The 18720-nt window shown below is 37.5% G+C and overlaps 2 protein-coding genes across 2 annotated transcripts; both read right to left on the bottom strand.

The window, feature by feature from the left end:
- Nucleotides 1-15668: 15668 nt before the first annotated feature.
- Nucleotides 15669-16688, bottom strand: LOC141664685 (protein FAR1-RELATED SEQUENCE 5-like). The gene has a single exon (XM_074470641.1). It carries the CDS (start codon nucleotides 16686-16688, stop codon nucleotides 15669-15671), a length of 1020 nt encoding a protein of 339 aa, XP_074326742.1.
- A 174-nt stretch (nucleotides 16689-16862) lies between these two features.
- Nucleotides 16863-17558, bottom strand: LOC141664686 (protein FAR1-RELATED SEQUENCE 5-like). Its single transcript, XM_074470642.1, has one exon. It carries the CDS (start codon nucleotides 17556-17558, stop codon nucleotides 16863-16865), a length of 696 nt encoding a protein of 231 aa, XP_074326743.1.
- Between the last annotated feature and the right edge of the window lie 1162 nt (nucleotides 17559-18720).

Raw genomic sequence — 18720 nt, forward strand, 5'->3', positions numbered from 1 at the left:
CATGCATCTCCTGCCATCCTGGCTTGGTTTAAAATATATACGTCTTATTACTTACTCAGAGATGTTTAAGAAAAACCCTAATCCTGAACCGTTCCGACCTAATTTCAAAAAACAGGTAAAATCCAATCCTCAAAAAAGCACAGCTCCGTTGACCTTTGTCTTTCAAAAGATTAACTAGGATTTTTATTCATCCTTAGTCATAGAGAGCGAGTCAAACGATCTCTTAATTCTTTCATTATAAAAAACTATTGACCATTAGCTGGTGAGAATATGTACAAGTATCTTTGTTTCCAACAAAACTCCTTTACACTCTTTCATTAATTACTCAATATTTTATTATTAACAATCTTATCCAAAATTGGTTCTCATGTTTTATAATAAACTTATTAGTTAAGACCTTCTTAAAAACTGGGGATGCTCTTTTAAGAAAAAGTAGCCAAGTAAAATTATTAGTTATTTAAGAAACTATCATTACGGTAAAAATTTATAAAATCGACCCTAAAAATGGTCAATTTTATATAAAATCGATCGACTTAAATATTAAAACCGACTAAAGTCAAATGTGAAAGTGGGTCAATTATAATATCAATACAAAATAACGTCAATTTACCTTAAATTACCAATACTTTATTTTGAATTATTATTTTATTTATTTTTTTATGGCCCGCTCAAGATTGACCAATCAAGTAGATAGGTTTTAGTAATGACATGTCAACTATAAAATCGATTGTTATTTTTTGTCCGGTTTTATATGTGTAATGTCAGCAAAATCATCATCATTTTGCATTGTACCACAATAATAACTGGTCACACGAGAATTGGTTGGTTTTAAACCCCGCTTGCTTTTTTAGACCGTTATTTTAATTTGTTTTCTTATAGTCACTAAGAGATTGTTGGAGTACTATTTTATTCTGATTCACTAAATTTCAATTTAGAAATATAATTAGGTAGGCTGTTGGACTTGCTTTTATATCTCTTGCTATTTCATATCCAAAAATGGTCGAGTGATAGATTACACTGACCTTCTTCCCCAACGCTAGTGTTTGCATTGAATTGAGTTTACAATGAAGTAGTAGGATGGTGGCAGGAGACAATCATCTTATTTGATGAGATTATCTTAAATAGACTTAAACTTCGTTAGTATTATTTGTTAAATATAAGCAAGAACAATACTGTTAAACAGAAATGAAAGCAGCTATATTGATAACTGATGAGTTTTACAATCTGAGAGAGTTAACTAAAACAAATGCAACTGAAGCAAATTTATCTAAAACTACTGAGCCTAAACTGATAGATACAAACCAGGGCTAAACACCTTAGTTTTCTCCACGACTTATTCTCCTAACTACACATCCTAACAACTCTGGAGTCCTACTCTTACTGCAATACTAATACTAGTGACCAGCTGATTTATTTAAACAATAAAATAAATAAAACGTTTAGATTAATTCCAACATACACCCCCTTAATCTAAACTGACTTGAGCTGCTTAACACCCAACAGATTCCTCATTTTCTCAAACTTTGCTACGGACAGTGCTTTAGTGAGAATGTCTGCACGCTGCTCATTTGTGCTGACATATTTAATTTTGATCAGACCTTGTTCCACACATTCTCGTATAAAATGATAGCGAATGTCTATGTGCTTGCTCCTACCATGGAAGACCGGATTCTTGGCGAGATCAACAGCAGAACGATTATCGATATATAACATGACAGGCCCGGGCTCAACATCTGAAATGTAACTAAGAACTCGTTGCAGCCATATCCCTTGACAAGCAGCTGTTGTGGCTGCCATAAATTCTGCTTCACACGACGATAATGCAACACATCTTTGTTTCTGAGAAATCCAAGTTATGAGACTGTCATCCAAGTAAAACGCCACTCCACCGGTGCTCTTACGATCGTCCACACATCCTGCCAAGTCGCTATCTGAATAACCTGCCAGCAAATAGTTACCTTTTCCAGCCTTGTACAGTAATCCAAAATCCAAGGTTCCTCGTACATAACGCAATATTCTCTTAGCTGCAGAGAGATGTAACATAGTTGAGCGTTCCATGAACCGACTGACCACTCCTACTGCATAGGCGATATCAGGCCTGGTGTGCACTAGGTAGCGCAAACCTCCAATTATGGATTTAAATTCTGTCGGGTTCACAGGTTCACCATTTTCATCTTTGTGCAGCAGCAATTTCGGTTCCATAGGATATCTGACGGGATTACAGTCACTCATACCCGCCTTCTCCAGAATTTTCTTAGCGTAAGCCGTTTGTTTTAGTTCAATAAACCCCTGGCCTTGCTCGACTTCCAGACCAAGATAATAAGTGAGTCGTCCCAAATCAGACATCTTAAATTCCCTGCCCATTTGCTCCTTGAAGTTGATTATGTGTGAAGTACTGGTGCCGGTGATCAAAAGATCATCAACGTAGACACCAACGACCAATGACTCGGTTCCATCTCTCCTGGTGTAAACAGCGTGCTCAAACGGACATTTAACAAACCCCAACTTGTGAAGACATTTATTGAGCTGAGCATACCAGGCCCTCGGTGCCTGACGTAAACCGTAAAGGGCCTTTAACAACCTGTACACCTTTGACTCTTGTCCTCTTTTAACATACCCTTTAGGCTGCGCGACATACACCTCTTCCTGCAATTCTCCGTTGAGGAAAGCTGATTTTACATCAAGATGGTGTACTTCCCAAGAATTCTTTGCCGCAAGAGCTAGTAAAAGTCTTACTGTTTCAAGCCGTGTAACCGGGGCGAAAACCTCCTCATAATCTATCCCATGTTTCTGAACATAACCCTTTGCCACTAACCGAGCTTTGTGTTTTACAACCTCGCCATTAGTATCCTTCTTAGCCTTGAAAACCCACTTTAAGTCGATGGCTTTATGCCCCTTAGGCAGGTCTATAAGAACCCGGGTCTGGTTTTTCTCGATAGCATCGAGTTCAGCTTTCATTGCGTCCTTCCAGATTCGACTCTTAGCAGCTTGCTCATATAACACAGGTTCATCGATGCTCAACAAGTGCAATTCCTCTATTAACTCTAAGTCTTCATCTTGAGCATAAATATCATTCAGATTTCTGAACCTCAGAGGTGCACTACTTTCGCTTGAGGTAGCTGAGATACTTCCTTCGTTTGTTTCAGATCTAGATTCAGTACTCTGAACGACAGACGCATTAATTTGAGGAGTTGCAGTCTGACTCTGACTCGAGGTACGGCTGCTTGATTGCGGTGTGGTCACAATGGTGTCTTCACTGTCTGCGGTTTCAGCCTCAGGTTCAATATCTTCTATTCCCACCACTATGAACTTTCCAACTTCGGCACTTGTCGATTCACTGTGATTCCAGGACCAGCTTTTCTCTTCTTCAAAACAAACATCCCGACTGACATGTATAACTCCTGTGGTTGGGTCATACAGCCGATGGGCCTTTGTGCCCGGTTTTCTACCAAAGTACACAACTCGTTTGCTTCTGTCGTCCAACTTTTTAACATAGACATTTGGAATTTTCATGTAAGCTACGCACCCAAACACACGAAGTTGATCAACATGAGGTTTTTCACCATACCAGGCCTCGTGAGGCGTGATTTCTGAGAGGGCTCGAGTGGGCAATTTGTTGAGTACATAAACTGCGTGTCTAATTGCTTCTCCCCACATTTCAGATGGAACATTCCGCTCTTTTAGCATACTCCTGCCCATAGCTACCACTGTTCTATTACGCCTTTCGACCACCCCATTCTGTTGCGGAGAATATGGTGCTGTGTATTGTCTCAAAATGCCCATCTCTTCACAAAATTTATTGAACTCTGTTGAGCAGAACTCTCCTCCGTTGTCAGTCCGTAATACTCAGATTCCTGGTGTAACACCATTCTCAACTAGAGCTTTAAAACCCTTGAAAGCTGTCAGTGCTTCAGATTTTGCTTTGAGCATGTAAACCCACATCATTCTAGTAAAATCATCAACTAGTAACATAAAGTATTTATTCCCCGCTGGTGTTATGGGAGTGATAGGGCCACATAAATCTCCATGTATTAATTCTAAAACATGCTTCGCAGAAAAAACAGAGTGAGAAAGGAATGGCTTACGTGATTGTTTTGACATGAGGCAGCCACTACATGTTCCTGCTGGTTGCATCACCTTGGGTAGGCCACAAACCATTTGTTTCCGGGACATAAGTTGCATAGCTGTAAAGTTGACGTGACCAAGGCGTAGATGCCAAAGTCGTGTCTCATCTTCCACCTTTGATAGTAAACAGTCACCTCGAACTCCCTTGACACATAGCTTGTACAATCTGTTCGTACCTCTTTGTACCTTGATTAAGAGTTTTCCATCTGCGGTGTATACCCACAACATATTTCCATCAAGAACAACTCGATTACCTTCCTCGGATAACTGACCCAGGCTAATTATGTTATTTCTGAGGGTTGGTATATAGTATACGTCTTTTAGTTCACGTTCTTCACCATTTTTACACACAAGCTTCACAGTTCCTCTGCCTTTTATGTGTACCATAGACCCGTCACCAAACTTCACTTGACCCATAACAGTTTCATCTAAATCTTTGAACTTTCCACGATGCCCAGTCATGTGACTGCTGGCACCATTGTCTAGATACCACGTGTTGTCCTCCTCCGTATTAAGTTTAGTGCCTCTGATGTTGTCGATCTTGTCGAATTCAGCCACAAGCAATGCGGGCTCATCATCAGTGATTTGAGTCAGATTTGCCTCAGCTCGTTGTTCTCTGTCTCTCCTTGGCTTACGGCATTCAGAAGCGAAATGTCCGTGATTATGACAGTTAAAACATTTGACTCTGCTCCTGTCACGAAACATTCGACCGTCCTTACGGTAATCTCCATTTCCCCCATTTCCTCCTTTGTTAGCTCGCTTCAACCATTCGTCCCGTGTAAACAACAGTTTGGTCTCAGTGCCTTCACGTCGTGACCACTCCTCTTCAGTAAGCATGAGCTGGCCGTTATTCACTTCATTCTGTCCGCGTATTCTCTCCTCGTGTGCCTTGAGGGATCCCACAACTTCTTCTACGGACATTTTCTCCAAATCTCCAAATTGCTCAATCGCTGATGCAATTTGAAGAAACTTCACAGGTACTGCTCTCAAGAGCTTTTTGACGACATACGTCTCATCAACCTTCTCTCCTAACATCCGGATGTTGGTCACCAGGCTATTCATCTTCATGCAGAAATCATCTAGTTGTTCTGTATCTTTCATGACAAGAGACTCAAATTCAGCCTTAAGAGTTTGAGCTTTCGCCTTTTTAACTTTGTCTGCTCCAAGGTGAACCGTTTTTATTGCCTCACAAGCTGTCTTTGAGGTCGTTTTGTCAGCTATTGACATTAACAGATCTTCACCTATCCCCTGATATATAATAGCCAAAGCTCGCTTATCCATCTTGTCTTCAATTGCAGCATCTGCGTCTTTAGGTTCAACCGCATCCCATACACCATGGGCCTGCATGAACACACGCATTTTCATAGCCCATGCTGTGTAATTTGTCTTAGTTAGAATTGGGTAGCTTAAACCGAAAGAACCTTCTTTTCCCTTGTTGGTCTCCATTTGCTTGAAGTGTGGCTTGCGATCGAGTGAGACTCTGATACCAGGTGTTAAATATAAGCAAGAACAATACTGTTAAACAGAAATGAAAGCAGCTATATTGATAACTGATGAGTTTTACAATCTGAGAGAGTTAACTAAAACAAATGCAACTGAAGCAAATTTATCTAAAACTACTGAGCCTAAACTGATAGATACAAACCAGGGTTAAACACCTTAGTTTTCTCCACGACTTATTCTCCTAACTACACATCCTAACAACTCTGGAGTCCTACTCTTACTGCAATACTAATACTAGTGACCAGCTGATTTATTTAAACAATAAAACAAATAAAACGTTTAGATTAATTCCAACATTATTTATGTAGAAAATGTCCAAAATGAATTCATGCTCCATTGATTTGTGTAGTTAAGATTTGTCCAGGACCCAACAAATATGAAGCTCTCTCCCAACCATTTAACGGTACGTTAATATATAGATGACTCTTTTTAATTTTACAGACTTTGTTTCTCCGTGTCGTGCAACGGCGCCAAGCAAAATTAGTTAATAACAGTAACAGTTTTCCCCTCTAGCACATTACATGCTAGTAATTAATATCATTTTCAAAGTACGTACAATAGTGCCTATACACAAAGCATGTACTTGCTATTGCTTGGGTTCTTGATAATCCCTGTAGATTATCAGATTCTTGATATGAAATACTGTATGCAACTGAAGAATACTAGTTTGATCCACTTCACTTAGTTGATTCCAATGTAAAATCACTGTTTATGGAATTTACTCAATTAGATTCCTGAATGTGTGTTCTTATGTCCTTGCAAACCCACCCAGCCCCTTCATTTCTGTTTTCAACAGTATTATACTGTGAACAATTGTGGATTACTTGATACTCTAAGTTTTCAACTGTGTCACGCATGCATCTTGCTTTGTTTTTGTGTGTGACCGATTCATGCTAGCTAAACTCATAGTACATGTCTTTGACGATATGATTGATTGAGAACATCACAGAAAATTATATAACTGGCAATCTTTAGTCAATTTGTAACATTTGTATTGGTAACGAACGTACGAAGTTTTGACGATGTTTAAAGAATTCGAGCTTTCGTATATTTTGTTCAAAACAAGATTAATTTTTTGTTCATTTCCTTGTTAAGATTGCATCAACCCACAACGGTGGTTGCCCTAAAATAAACAACTTAACAATTTAACCATAATTTTAACTATCCCATCCGCACATATAAACAGTCACCCTGGGACCTATTAAAGCACTTGTCACTAGAGCTGGCCAAATGGGCGGGTTTGAACCGCTCATTCAGGACCGGTTCGTACCGAAACCGTAAAAAATTCGGACCGAACCGGGCCGGTTCAAACCCGCACAGCTCGGTAATTCAGGTGAACCGAACACGAATACCAATTTTAGAACCCGGGACCGCACGAGCCCGCACGAGCCCGCACGAGCCAAGCCAGCCCGCACAGCCCGAGCCGGCCCGCACAACCCGCCCGCGGGTGACGGAGGTAGAACACCGCGGTGTCGTAGGCACGAGCAGCAGCCACCGGAGAAGAGTAAGAGCCAAGCCAAATTCTGGACCTTTTGTTTGGCTCTCGAATTTCAGCCACCCATTTTCCCCATTTTCTCATCCTTATGCCTCTGTATGGGTTTGGCTTGTCTTGCTTCTGCACCCTTTGCTTTCTTTTTTCCATCATACACTTGTGTATTCGAAAAAAATATCAAACAGTTTGGGTCAAGAACAAAGAAAAATGAAACACACGGCTCAACCCGCACGGCCCGGTTCGTGATTCAACCCGCACGGCCCGGTTCACGAATTCTTACGGTCCGGTTACGAATCCTGTAATCACGGTTCAAACCCGGCCCGAGCCCGATTCGTAATTCAGCGGTCCGGTTCAGTGTTCACTTACCGAGTGTTCAACCCGTGTGCGGCCCGGCCCGGCACGCACGGACCGCACACTTGGCCAGCTCTACTTGTCACATACCCTCTATTATGTTATTTCAAAAATTAACAACAAAATTTTATATTTCTTATCGCTTACTTATATTAAGCATAGGGCCTAAAAAAGGTTGACTAATTGGCCTAAAAAGGTTAACTGCAATTTGTTCATCCTCGGCAATTTTTTTATAATTTCGACTCATAATATAGTGACGCGCGGAACGAGGAGTTTTAGTAATACCCGGGCTCAAATATTAAAAAATATAGTTTTGAAGAATACCTGGTGTTCAAAATTTCTTATTACAATATTATTTTGAATATTTGGGGCTAAAGAAATAGAAATCTACTGCTTTTTTTTAGTACAATTTTCGTTTATTCATTTTGATGTTAAATTTAGTGATATGGTTAAGATGCGTTAGCTGTTGGTTCTTACTATTACAAAGCCTTGTTCTGTTATGCAAACCTTTAAAAAAATAGAGTAGAACTTTAAGAGCATGTATGTAAACCATATATATGCTGGCCACCTAGCTACTTGACTACACAGAATAATACACAAGTCTACAAGACTTGGAGTCGGAGGAAGTAAAAGATTGTTAGCAAAACACAGTTTCAAATTAGATTCGGAGGAAGCACTGAGTAGTAGCAAGTCAATTATGAATACATATATCTTCTCTCTTCTCTCTCTCAATGCAAAACCCTCTTCCAAGAGGTACCGCCTCTTCCTGCAGTACTTCCCCCCCCCCCCAATTTATACTTGCATATAGAATATATAAGTTCAATCAATGTTCGTAAATCATAGTTTCATATCAAATCCTTTCGGATCAAGGTTCTGGTTCTGAAGTAAACATTTGGGACTGACTAATCCAAAATGAAAATTTTAATTCTAGGGATAGCTTATGGATGTAATTTTGTTCCATAAATTGTATAGTTTATTCACTAATGATTTCTAGGTTTAGTTGCATCTCATTACTTGTTACATACAAGTTAGATGTGTGATCATGTCTTGTTGGATAATGTTATAGTTTTTTATGTTGATTATTTAATGTTTAATTAGAACTCGATTAATGAAGAGGGTATCGGGTCTTAATTTTCTCATCCTCGATCATTTAATTTAAATAGTTATTTGTTTAGTTGTCTATTTAGTTGGTTAACATATTTAACTAAAATAAAAAGAAAAAAAAGCCATAGTTTAATTTCAATTATTTGTTCTTTCCTTGGGTCTTGTTGATTCGAAGAGATTATTCGTGAGATGGGCTCTTTCAACTCCTCTCTTAAAAAATCATAAACAAAAAAAAATATGGAAAGACAGAAGCAGCTTTAAACATTGCTGCACATCAACAATATTTTAACTAAACAAACAATTAATTAATACAGGCTCTATTTAGCATCAAAACTCTGATTAGCCGTCTACATCGACTCGTTTAAAGGTTAAGCATTTGCAAGCTCCATGTGATTAGTTCTTTTTCCTCACTTGACACATTCATCTAAGCAGTGGCGCCGGAGTAGTTTAGTGAGAAGGGCGGGGTCACGGACAGAAGTACATGAAGATGCTTCCGTTTTGAGTTTTGAGGCAGAAATTACAAGATATATAGCTATACGTTATTACATTAATAAAATTAAATACCAATACATTTTTAATATTTTTATCCCAAATACAGACGCCTATTTCGGAAGCCGGACAAATCTTAATCCGTAAGGTATCTGATTTATCAAATCCATACCCCAGTTATACATGTATGTACTCGTAAACATTTATTGTCCAATGTATTTTCGATCCAGTTTTCACGTTGTGAACCATTGATCTTTTGCAGTATCTCACATTACTGTTTTACTAGCTAAATATTGTACCTATAGCTAGCTCGTTCCTGGGCCTGACACCCAGCGTAAGTAACCACAATTTTTCCTATAATCTTTTTGCAAAACTAACCCTAGCTACTTGATAATTAACAATTAGTTGTGTTTGTAACAACTAATAATATATGGGCTTTTTTCAAAAAAATACCCAAATTTAAAAATATTTTTGCAAAAATACAATTATATTTTAAAAAAAAATGCAAAAATACTATTTTTCAATTTTTTTTTACAAAAATACGATTTTTTTTTGCAACTGGATGCAACGTTCGACAAGTTTCTGCAACTATATGCAATCTCATGCAACCTCAAATGCAACTAAAAAAACTCGTTTTAATTAGTTGCATATCTGCTTGATTTTGGTTGATTTCGTATTTTTGCAAAAAAAATATCAAAAGATAGTAAAATCACAAAAAAATAGTAAAATTAATATTTTTGGTAATTTCTCTATATTTTTTGGAACAAATTAAATTATATTAAATACCTATTTACTGATAATTGTGATAAATTTTAGTGCTTAATTTATTTCCTAAATTAAAAAAAGGAATGTCCCGAAAATTGGGTAATGCAAGTTCTCAAATTTATTAAATCAATTAGATAAACTGTACCTAGGGAACTGATTTGAGTCTAAGTTCTGCGTAAAACTCATCTCGATCTCGGCTTATTCCGGGTTACCTTTAACCTTTTATGCCTAACTCGAATTTTAATAAAATTGAATCCAAATATGTATTTTGTTAAAAATATATAATATGTAAATGATAAATTAAATTTAGGTAACAAATTAAAACACCGTTATTAAGATACAATATATATTTTATGTTTGCACAAAGTATTAGCTAGTAGCTGCTACACTTACCCGTCATATATAGGGCTCGTTTGGAGTTTGTTAAAAAATGTAAATTATGATTTAAAGTTGAAAAGTGTCGTATAAGTGATATGAATATCGTAAATTATAAGTTATTTAGGTGTTTGAATAATTTTACATTCAAATTACTTATAAGTTGTTAAAATGTATGGTGAGAATTTATGATTATGTCTCCTGAGTCAGAGTCTGTCGCTTAAATGCGATTTACCTTGGTTCACGTGGTTTGCAGGCTATTGCGTGAGCCCGTAGGGTTTACCCAGTGCGCATCCGAAGGGTAGCAGCTGCGGGATACCTACGATAAAAAAACATAACTTATAAGTTATAATTATATTTAGAAAAATTAAATTTTTTTTAAACACATTTATATATAATATTTAACTATGTCTAGTTAAATATCGAAAAAAATTATAACATGAACTTGTATATATAATACTAGTATATTACTCGTGCGATGCAAGATTGTTTTTATTCATACATATTGAAAATTATAATTTTAATATTTTGCTGCTGAGATTCGAACTTTAAACCCGTTATATAAGAATTTTTAAGATTATATCTAAAGGTTTTCTTCAATTTGATCCGAAATATCTGATCACGGGATCAACAACCAAACTCTCAATATTTCAATTTTAATATAATAATATATAGATTCCAAAATTAAAATTACATCAAAAAAATAATATTTTTAATATAAATTCATGTGACATAAAACATAAACCTATATGAAAACATAAACCCCTGTTATATATATATATAGGTATTTTAATCTATATCGGAAGAAAGAGAAATAAGTACATGGGAAAGTATGAGCCCCTTAACTATCTTGAATATATATATATAGGGTGTCCTTCCACAGCCACATGTGGTTCTAATAACCACCTGTCGCATTGTTACTTTGCGGAAGCATAGCAGTTTTGCTTCAATGCGGGTTACGCATTGTTACATTGCGGGAGCTCACCGGCTTTGACTCAATGCGGCTTGCGCAATGCTTCATTGCTGCAAATAATTTAGTTTTATTTTTAAATAATTGTAAAATAATAGATAATAAATATATAAATAATTCTAATTGATGCATAAATTCCTAATATATTTATTATTTGGTTGTTATATTTTTATTTTGTATTTATATATTTCTATTAATAAATTCTTTATTTTAACAAACTATTACTTAAAATTCGCGAAATTACAGAATAACCGAATTTACAGAATAACCCCGGCCTCCGCAATGACCCATTGCAACCCCCGCAATGAGTCATTGTGGAAGACGAGACCCGGGTTAAACTCGTTTCTTCCTGAAATCCCTAATTTCATAATAACAAAAACCTAATTCTCATCTACTCCGGCGATTTCAGGCGATTTCGAGCGATTTCAACATCTACTCCGGTGATTCAGCTACTCAGGTATGATTTTCATCATCTACACACACGTATACATACACGTATACATACACATAGTTACATACTACCGCAATGACCCATTGCTGCTTCCGCAATGAGCCCTAGATATAAGTGAATCATTTGTCTGGAATAGGGGCTTGAATACTGCTTCCTTTGTTTTTCCCCGGTCTTTAATTCTCAATGCTTTAATTTCATGTGTTTTTATGATAGATGATGTTATATTAGGTTGAATGTGGTTGTTCTTTAGGTATAATTATCAAGATTATTGTTTACTGTATTTCATCTCTTGGGTGTTTATATGTTTGCAATTTTATGCTTGGTCGGTTGCTAAAAGGGTAGATGAGAATTTGTTATTATTGAATTTCGAGTTATGTTTTTTTTATTGCTAAAGAGTTTTCTGTGTATTTGATGGTTTTACTGTTGTTTTGAATTTGTGGGGTACACGAAGTGATTTACTCTGCACTCCTCTCACACATAAAATATTTGATTGGTTGTGGCTAGCTTATAAACGAATGAGTCATGCCGATTTTTCGGTAGGACTTAAAATAGAAAATAATGGTTCTATAAATGTTTCGTGTTTAAGTTGGGATTATATAGTATTTTTTATTGTGCACTTTGCAGTTACTATGGAGAATGAGTGTGGGCCTATTGTTGGATCATTCCTGACGATGCAGGATGATCATATTAGTACTATCATATGGGCGGGAGGTGTGCGGGATAATCTGGATGTACGGCAGTACACAGCTAATCATCAGCAGTGGATACTTTCGGATCCCCAGCGTGAGTTGCTGAGCCAATGGGGTTTCTCGGCTTTCACGAACAATCGTTCAGTTCCTCAAAATGATATTCGTTTGATAACGGCCTTAGTGGAAAGGTACTGCAATTGCATCAATTTTCTCATTTATTTGAATCGTCACTGGCAATGTTTGTGATGTTTGTGTATGAATGCAATTGCAAGGTGGAGGCCAGAGACTAACACCTTTCACTTTCCATTTGGTGAGTTGACTATCACCCTCGAGGATGTATACATGATTATGGGCCTCCCTGTTAAGGGTCGTCCAGTTACTCATAGGGAGCTTGACGCTCCGAATGCGTATTGGATGAGGGAATGGCAGGATGCAAGATTGGATGAGGTGGGGCGTAAAGATATGTATAGGGACGGGGTCAAGCTTTACAAATTAAGGGAACGATATGCGGAGCTACCAGAGGGGGGGCTAGAAGAGGATCTTGTGGTTTACACACGAGCTTATCTTTTATACATCATTGGGGGCATATTGTTTCCTTCATCGAGTCGATATACCGTGCATCCGAGGTATTTACTTGTATTTGTTGCATTTCAGTTTTTAAATTTTAGTTTATAGCATCTTAGTCCTTCACTTGTCCTTCTTTGTTGATTTTGCATATGAAGCCCTGTATTCTCATTTATTTTCAATTTGACACTATAATTCTTGTATTCTCATTTATTATCATGCCCTTATTTTGCCCTGTATTCTTACTTACTCTGTATTTCCTTTATCGCAGATACTTACAACTCATCCAGGATTCACCTCGGATTAAATCGTATGCATGGGGAGCTGCTGTATTGAGCTATTTGTTTAGAGGTTTGACCAAGGATGCTCATAAAAGTGCAACAACACTTAATGGATGCACGATGCTACTGATGTTGTGGGCACACGAGAGGTTGTTACCTAGTGCTCCTAAGATTGCACCTGGGGTGGAGCTTGTTTGGCCGAGGGCTTTGGCATGGGCTGAGCCGAACCCTGATCGGAGGGAGAACCCTCACCACCATACAGGTACTCTTCTTTTTTGCATATTTACTATTTGAACTCTCCTTCGAATAAACATTTGCATGCTTTTGAACTATCCAATTTCATATGTTCCCTTATTGTTTTGCTTATAGGTCAGTACCGAGGGGATTTTGACCTATTTGAGATGAGTTGGCTGACATGGGAGCCTTATCGGTTATTCTTTGATGCGGTGGACTATTCTGAGGAGCAGTATGATATCGAGCTGATGGATGCTTCGTATATGAGTCTCGGCCGTATTCCACTTATTTGCTTCGAGATTGTCGAGTATGTCATGCCGGACAGAGTCTTGAGACAGTTCGGTATGCTGCAGCATATTCCAGATGATCCTATTGATATGTCTGCCCTGTGTAGGGACAGGTTATCTCATTGGCAGAGGGACCAGCATATGACTACTCTGAGACAGTATCGGGATGAGTAGTATGCTTATCTTGATGGCCAGATAGAGCCCGTTGGAGAGGGGCAGTACGTGAGCATTGACCAGTATATGTACTAGTATATGACCCATAGTAAGCTGAGGATTGCTCGTTTTGTGGGTGTTGATTCACGCAAGATAGTGCCGCGTGACTGGTACTCTCAGCAGGACATGGTTGATGCGGTATGTTTTAGAGTTTAGATTAATATTTGAATCCTGTATTCATTTATTTCATTGTTGCATTTTTATAGGGTGTTTAGGTAGATGATTAATAGTAAATGATTTGTGTAGCTTGACTGTGGGATGAGGATATTGCATGCTATTCACAGCCATGATCCCCCAGACTGGTTCTATGAGTGCATTCCTGAGTTTCTGATTCGTTATGATTGAGTCAACACTGCGTGGAGGGGTCCTGCATTCAGTAGACCCAGTTTTGATAGACCCTCACGTGCATAGGATATGCATATTGATCCAAGTGCTCCTCCTTCACCGCATAAACGTACACGTGAGGTGCGTTTCATTTAAGTCATTCCAAAATCCAGTCTACTATATTGAATGTGAATATGTGTATGATCGTTATCTTATCGTGTTATTGCAGGAGTTTGCTTCTGATTCTCATGATTCACCTACACAGGCAGCCAGTAAACATTTTTTTCTTAAGTTGAAAAATGTTGGTAAGTTATAAAAATAAACGGAACCATGCCGTTTTTTTTCTTAAACTATGTAAATCACCCGAAATGTTGATGTTAGCAGTATAAAGGTCTGTGACCAGTTTTCTGCAGAAAACTGGCAAGCACTAGGTTGCTTGTCAGTTTTCTGCAGAAAACTGGTCACAGACCTCGGCATTGAATCATTGCGGGAGAGACCCGCAATGTTGATGTTAGTAGTATAAAGGTTTGTGACCAGTTTTCTGCAGAAAACTGGCAAGCACTAGGTTGCTTGTTAGTTTTCTGCAGAAAACTGGTCACAGACCTCAGCATTGAATCATTACGGGAGAGTCTCGGGTAATCAAAAGGATTATCCGTCGAGTGATATAAATCCTCATCCGTCGGAGACCTCAGCATTGAATCATTGTGGGAGAGTCATCCGTCGGATAATCAAAAGGATTATCCGTCGAGTGATATAAATCCTCATTCGTCGGAGACCTCAGCATTGAATCATTGCGGGAGAGTCATCCATCGGATAATCAAAAGGATTATCCGTCGAGTGATATAAATCCTCATCAGTCGGAGACCTCAGCATTGAATCATTGTGGGAGAGTCATCCGTCGAATAATCATTGCGGAAGACCTCAGCATTGAATTATTGCGGGAGAGTCATCCGTCCGATAATCAAAAGGATTATTCGTCGAGTTATCCGTCACTAGTTCGCATTGACTAATTTAATGTCTAGTTGACTTTGTTGATTAAATCACTTTTTTCAAATTTTTACATTAATACTGCATATTTTAAATATTTTAAGAATTTTGGTATTGGAAAATATTTTAAAAATATTAATATTACTAAACTCACTTTTGTTAACAAAAAGAGGCAGTGAGTTTTGGGTGGAGCAGAGTACCCAGCAATGAGTCATTGCCGCAGTGAGACCTCTAGCAATGTCTCATTGCTGGGTGCTCTGTCACAATTCTCTTACAATATTTTAAGTTGGATAATAAGAGTTTTGGTGTTGAAAATATTTTAAACAATATTAATATTAATAATAAGAGTTGGATAATATTTTTGTTAAAAAATAACATTAATATGCAACATTAATATTATGTGTAAATTTAAATAACGTTAAAAGAACTAATGTACTACTTGTCAACAATTGTTAGGTTAAAACCTAAAAATTTCTTCGATCATACTCCTCCCTTAGGGGACAGTTTCTTGCATCATGTTCTCCTCCGACCGCCCCACAATAATTATACTTTCGAGGCTTGATCTTGATCTTTGAAGTTGTCGTCTCAATTCCACTTTTATATCTTTTTGTTTTCTTCCTTCCTTTAGTTTTCGACGTTGGAGGATCAAATATTGGATCATGTTGGTAGTCCTCTTGAGTTTTTGCCTCATGGGTTCTTTCTCTACGCTCTTCATCCGCAAAAGTATCTTTCAAGTATCTCTTCTCTCTATCAATCACACCCATTAAGTATTTATACCGTGAAACAGAACAACTACCGGAAGCAGCTAAATCTTGAAAAGATTTGCACAATGCACCATACCTTAATGGTTGTGATGCACCATCATTACCAATACCGGGAGGAGCATATGGAAGAGGCCCCGCAATTTTGTTGCTGTTCATTGTCCACCTACCCATGATGAGACTTTGCGGTATCTTGATTTTTTGTTTTTTGTCAAGATAACGGATTATGTGTTTGCAAATCATCCTGGAATGTTCAAACTTCTTACACGAGCATTCAATTTTTTCATACATGAAAACCGTCACTCGATATTTTCTTCTGCAATTCTCCGGCATGGTAGCCTTCTCAACCAAATACAGTTTCGACATATAAGTTCCATTATTTTTGACACTGTTCACGATGTAACATGTACTTTTCATAAGCTCCTTTTGAAACCGTTTGAACATTTCTTTCGTGTAGATTTCGGATGCATGCATTTCCAAGGATAAGTGCAAAACTAATCTTATTTTCAATTGTTCACTGTCATAATCGGCTTTAACCTCCTTCAGATATTGTGTCTCCAAAGCCTTTTGGGAGTTCTCAATGAATTCCTTCAAACCGGTAGATGATTGCACATATTCATCAAAAAAAGAATTTGTAGACTCGTTTCTTGAAGTTGTAGTCATGCCAGCGGAAAAATGTTGCTTCGTGTAAGCACCAATCCATTGAGTTCTAATAGCATACATGTCATTTAACCAAGCATGATCCTCAAGATCGTACTTCTCGACTAATTGCTCTCATTTACCTTCAAATTCTGTAGGTGTCAACGACTTGTACACATATGCATTAAACTCTGTCTTGAAATCCGGATAATTTATGTACAAATAAGACAACTTTTCGGGAAATTTACTACTTATATGTCATGTACAATACGTATGCTTTGTTTTTGGCATAGGCATGACCTCGGCAATGGCATTTCCCAATGCAATGTCTTGATCAATAATAATTGTTCGAGGCGGTTTATTGTCGACGGCTTCCAACCATGTCCTCAAAACCCACTTATACGATGACTCAGTCTCATCCCTTACAAGTGCAAATCCAAATAGTATATTTTGATAATGGTGGTTTACGCCCGTAATAGGTATGAAAGGCATACAATACCTATTCGTCCGGTAAGTTGAATCAAACGTAACCACATCACCAAAATTCTTGTACACGTTCATGGACCGAGGATCAACCCACACCAAACCGCGTACACGATTCTCATCATCTACATCCACCCGATAAAAGAAATTACCAAAACTATTCTCTTGTAGTTCTCGTAACAAAAGTAATCCACACTCCACATCACCCGAATCAAACACTCGGCGCCGAATATCACGTATGACATTACGTACGTCTTGATTAGAAAAACCAAGATTTTCAACACCCCCATTTGTCTCGCTAAAAAACTTCATTACTTTGCCCGTCTCAATTCCCGATTTGTTAAACAACTCAATCAATGATCGCGTCATAGGATCTATGTTGAGTGATCTTTGAAAAAATTGAACTTTTTCCGGCGACACCAAATTATGATTGTGTTCTAAATCCACCGAACTAATTTGCCATTTGTCCATCTTCACTTAGTGAACGACACACATTCGAGCACCACAATTCGTTCGTGGAACTACCTTTCTAACTCGTTTTCCTTTACCAAAATCCAACGGCGTCGCTCCTACCCTTCCACCTTTTCGACAAATAAACAAACGGTATGATGGTTCATTTGTGTTTGTTCGCTTATGAGTATTCCTAATTATTATCTCGAATCCCTCTTTTCGACCATAATTCCTATAAAATGCTTCCGCATCATCCAATGTATCGAAAATCTTGCCGACATAAGGCACAACATCGTTACTATTCTTAAATCCATGATTCTTTTTCTCAACATTTTTCTCATCTTTTACATCATCAACATTTTCACCGTCAAAATTATCACCACCAACGTTATCATAAACATTATGACCGCCAACATTATCACCACCAACGTTATCATTAATATTATGACCGCCAACATTATTACCACCAACGTTATTATCAACATTATGAACACTAACATTATCAACATCAATATTATCACCACCAACATTATTCATATTATCATCACTATCAAGATTTACAGTATCTTCATCAACAAATAACTTATGACGAGCTACGGGGTTTCGTCTGACGGGGGTATAATAATCGTAATTATCATTTTCACTAGAAGAGGAACTACAAGCTTTAAATAAAAAAGAAGCCATCAACAATCGAAAACTAACCTTTTGAGATCACCTTCAAGAATGAGTAAATTGAAAGTAAATTTGAAATTGTTGAAAGTATATTGTAAATTGTAAAATGAGTAATAAGAAGTAAATGTTGAATCAAACAAAATTGTCTCCAGCAATGAAACATTGTTGGAGTGACCCATTAAATATAACCACCAACCAGATTTTGGAGTCATTATAGCCGAGTTCCTGACGCAATGAATCAATGCGGGAGTACTCTCGCATTGACCCATTGATGCAGTAGTTCCTGCCGCATTGGGTCATTGCGGCAGATTAGTCAACAGTCTTACCCCTCAGCTTCCGCGACATTTTTTTTGTGCCTAAATTAAATTATTTGTTTTCAAATAGTATTTCTGAATTTTTATGATTACAATATTTTGTGAGTTTTATGTTTTTAAAAATTGTCATATATGTTATTTTAGTTAAAAAATCAAATTATCAATTTTAATAATAAAATTTATATTATTAATTTTAT

Source organism: Apium graveolens, chromosome 6 (genome assembly GCF_009905375.1).
Source record: "Apium graveolens cultivar Ventura chromosome 6, ASM990537v1, whole genome shotgun sequence".
Lineage (NCBI taxonomy): Eukaryota > Viridiplantae > Streptophyta > Magnoliopsida > Apiales > Apiaceae > Apium > Apium graveolens.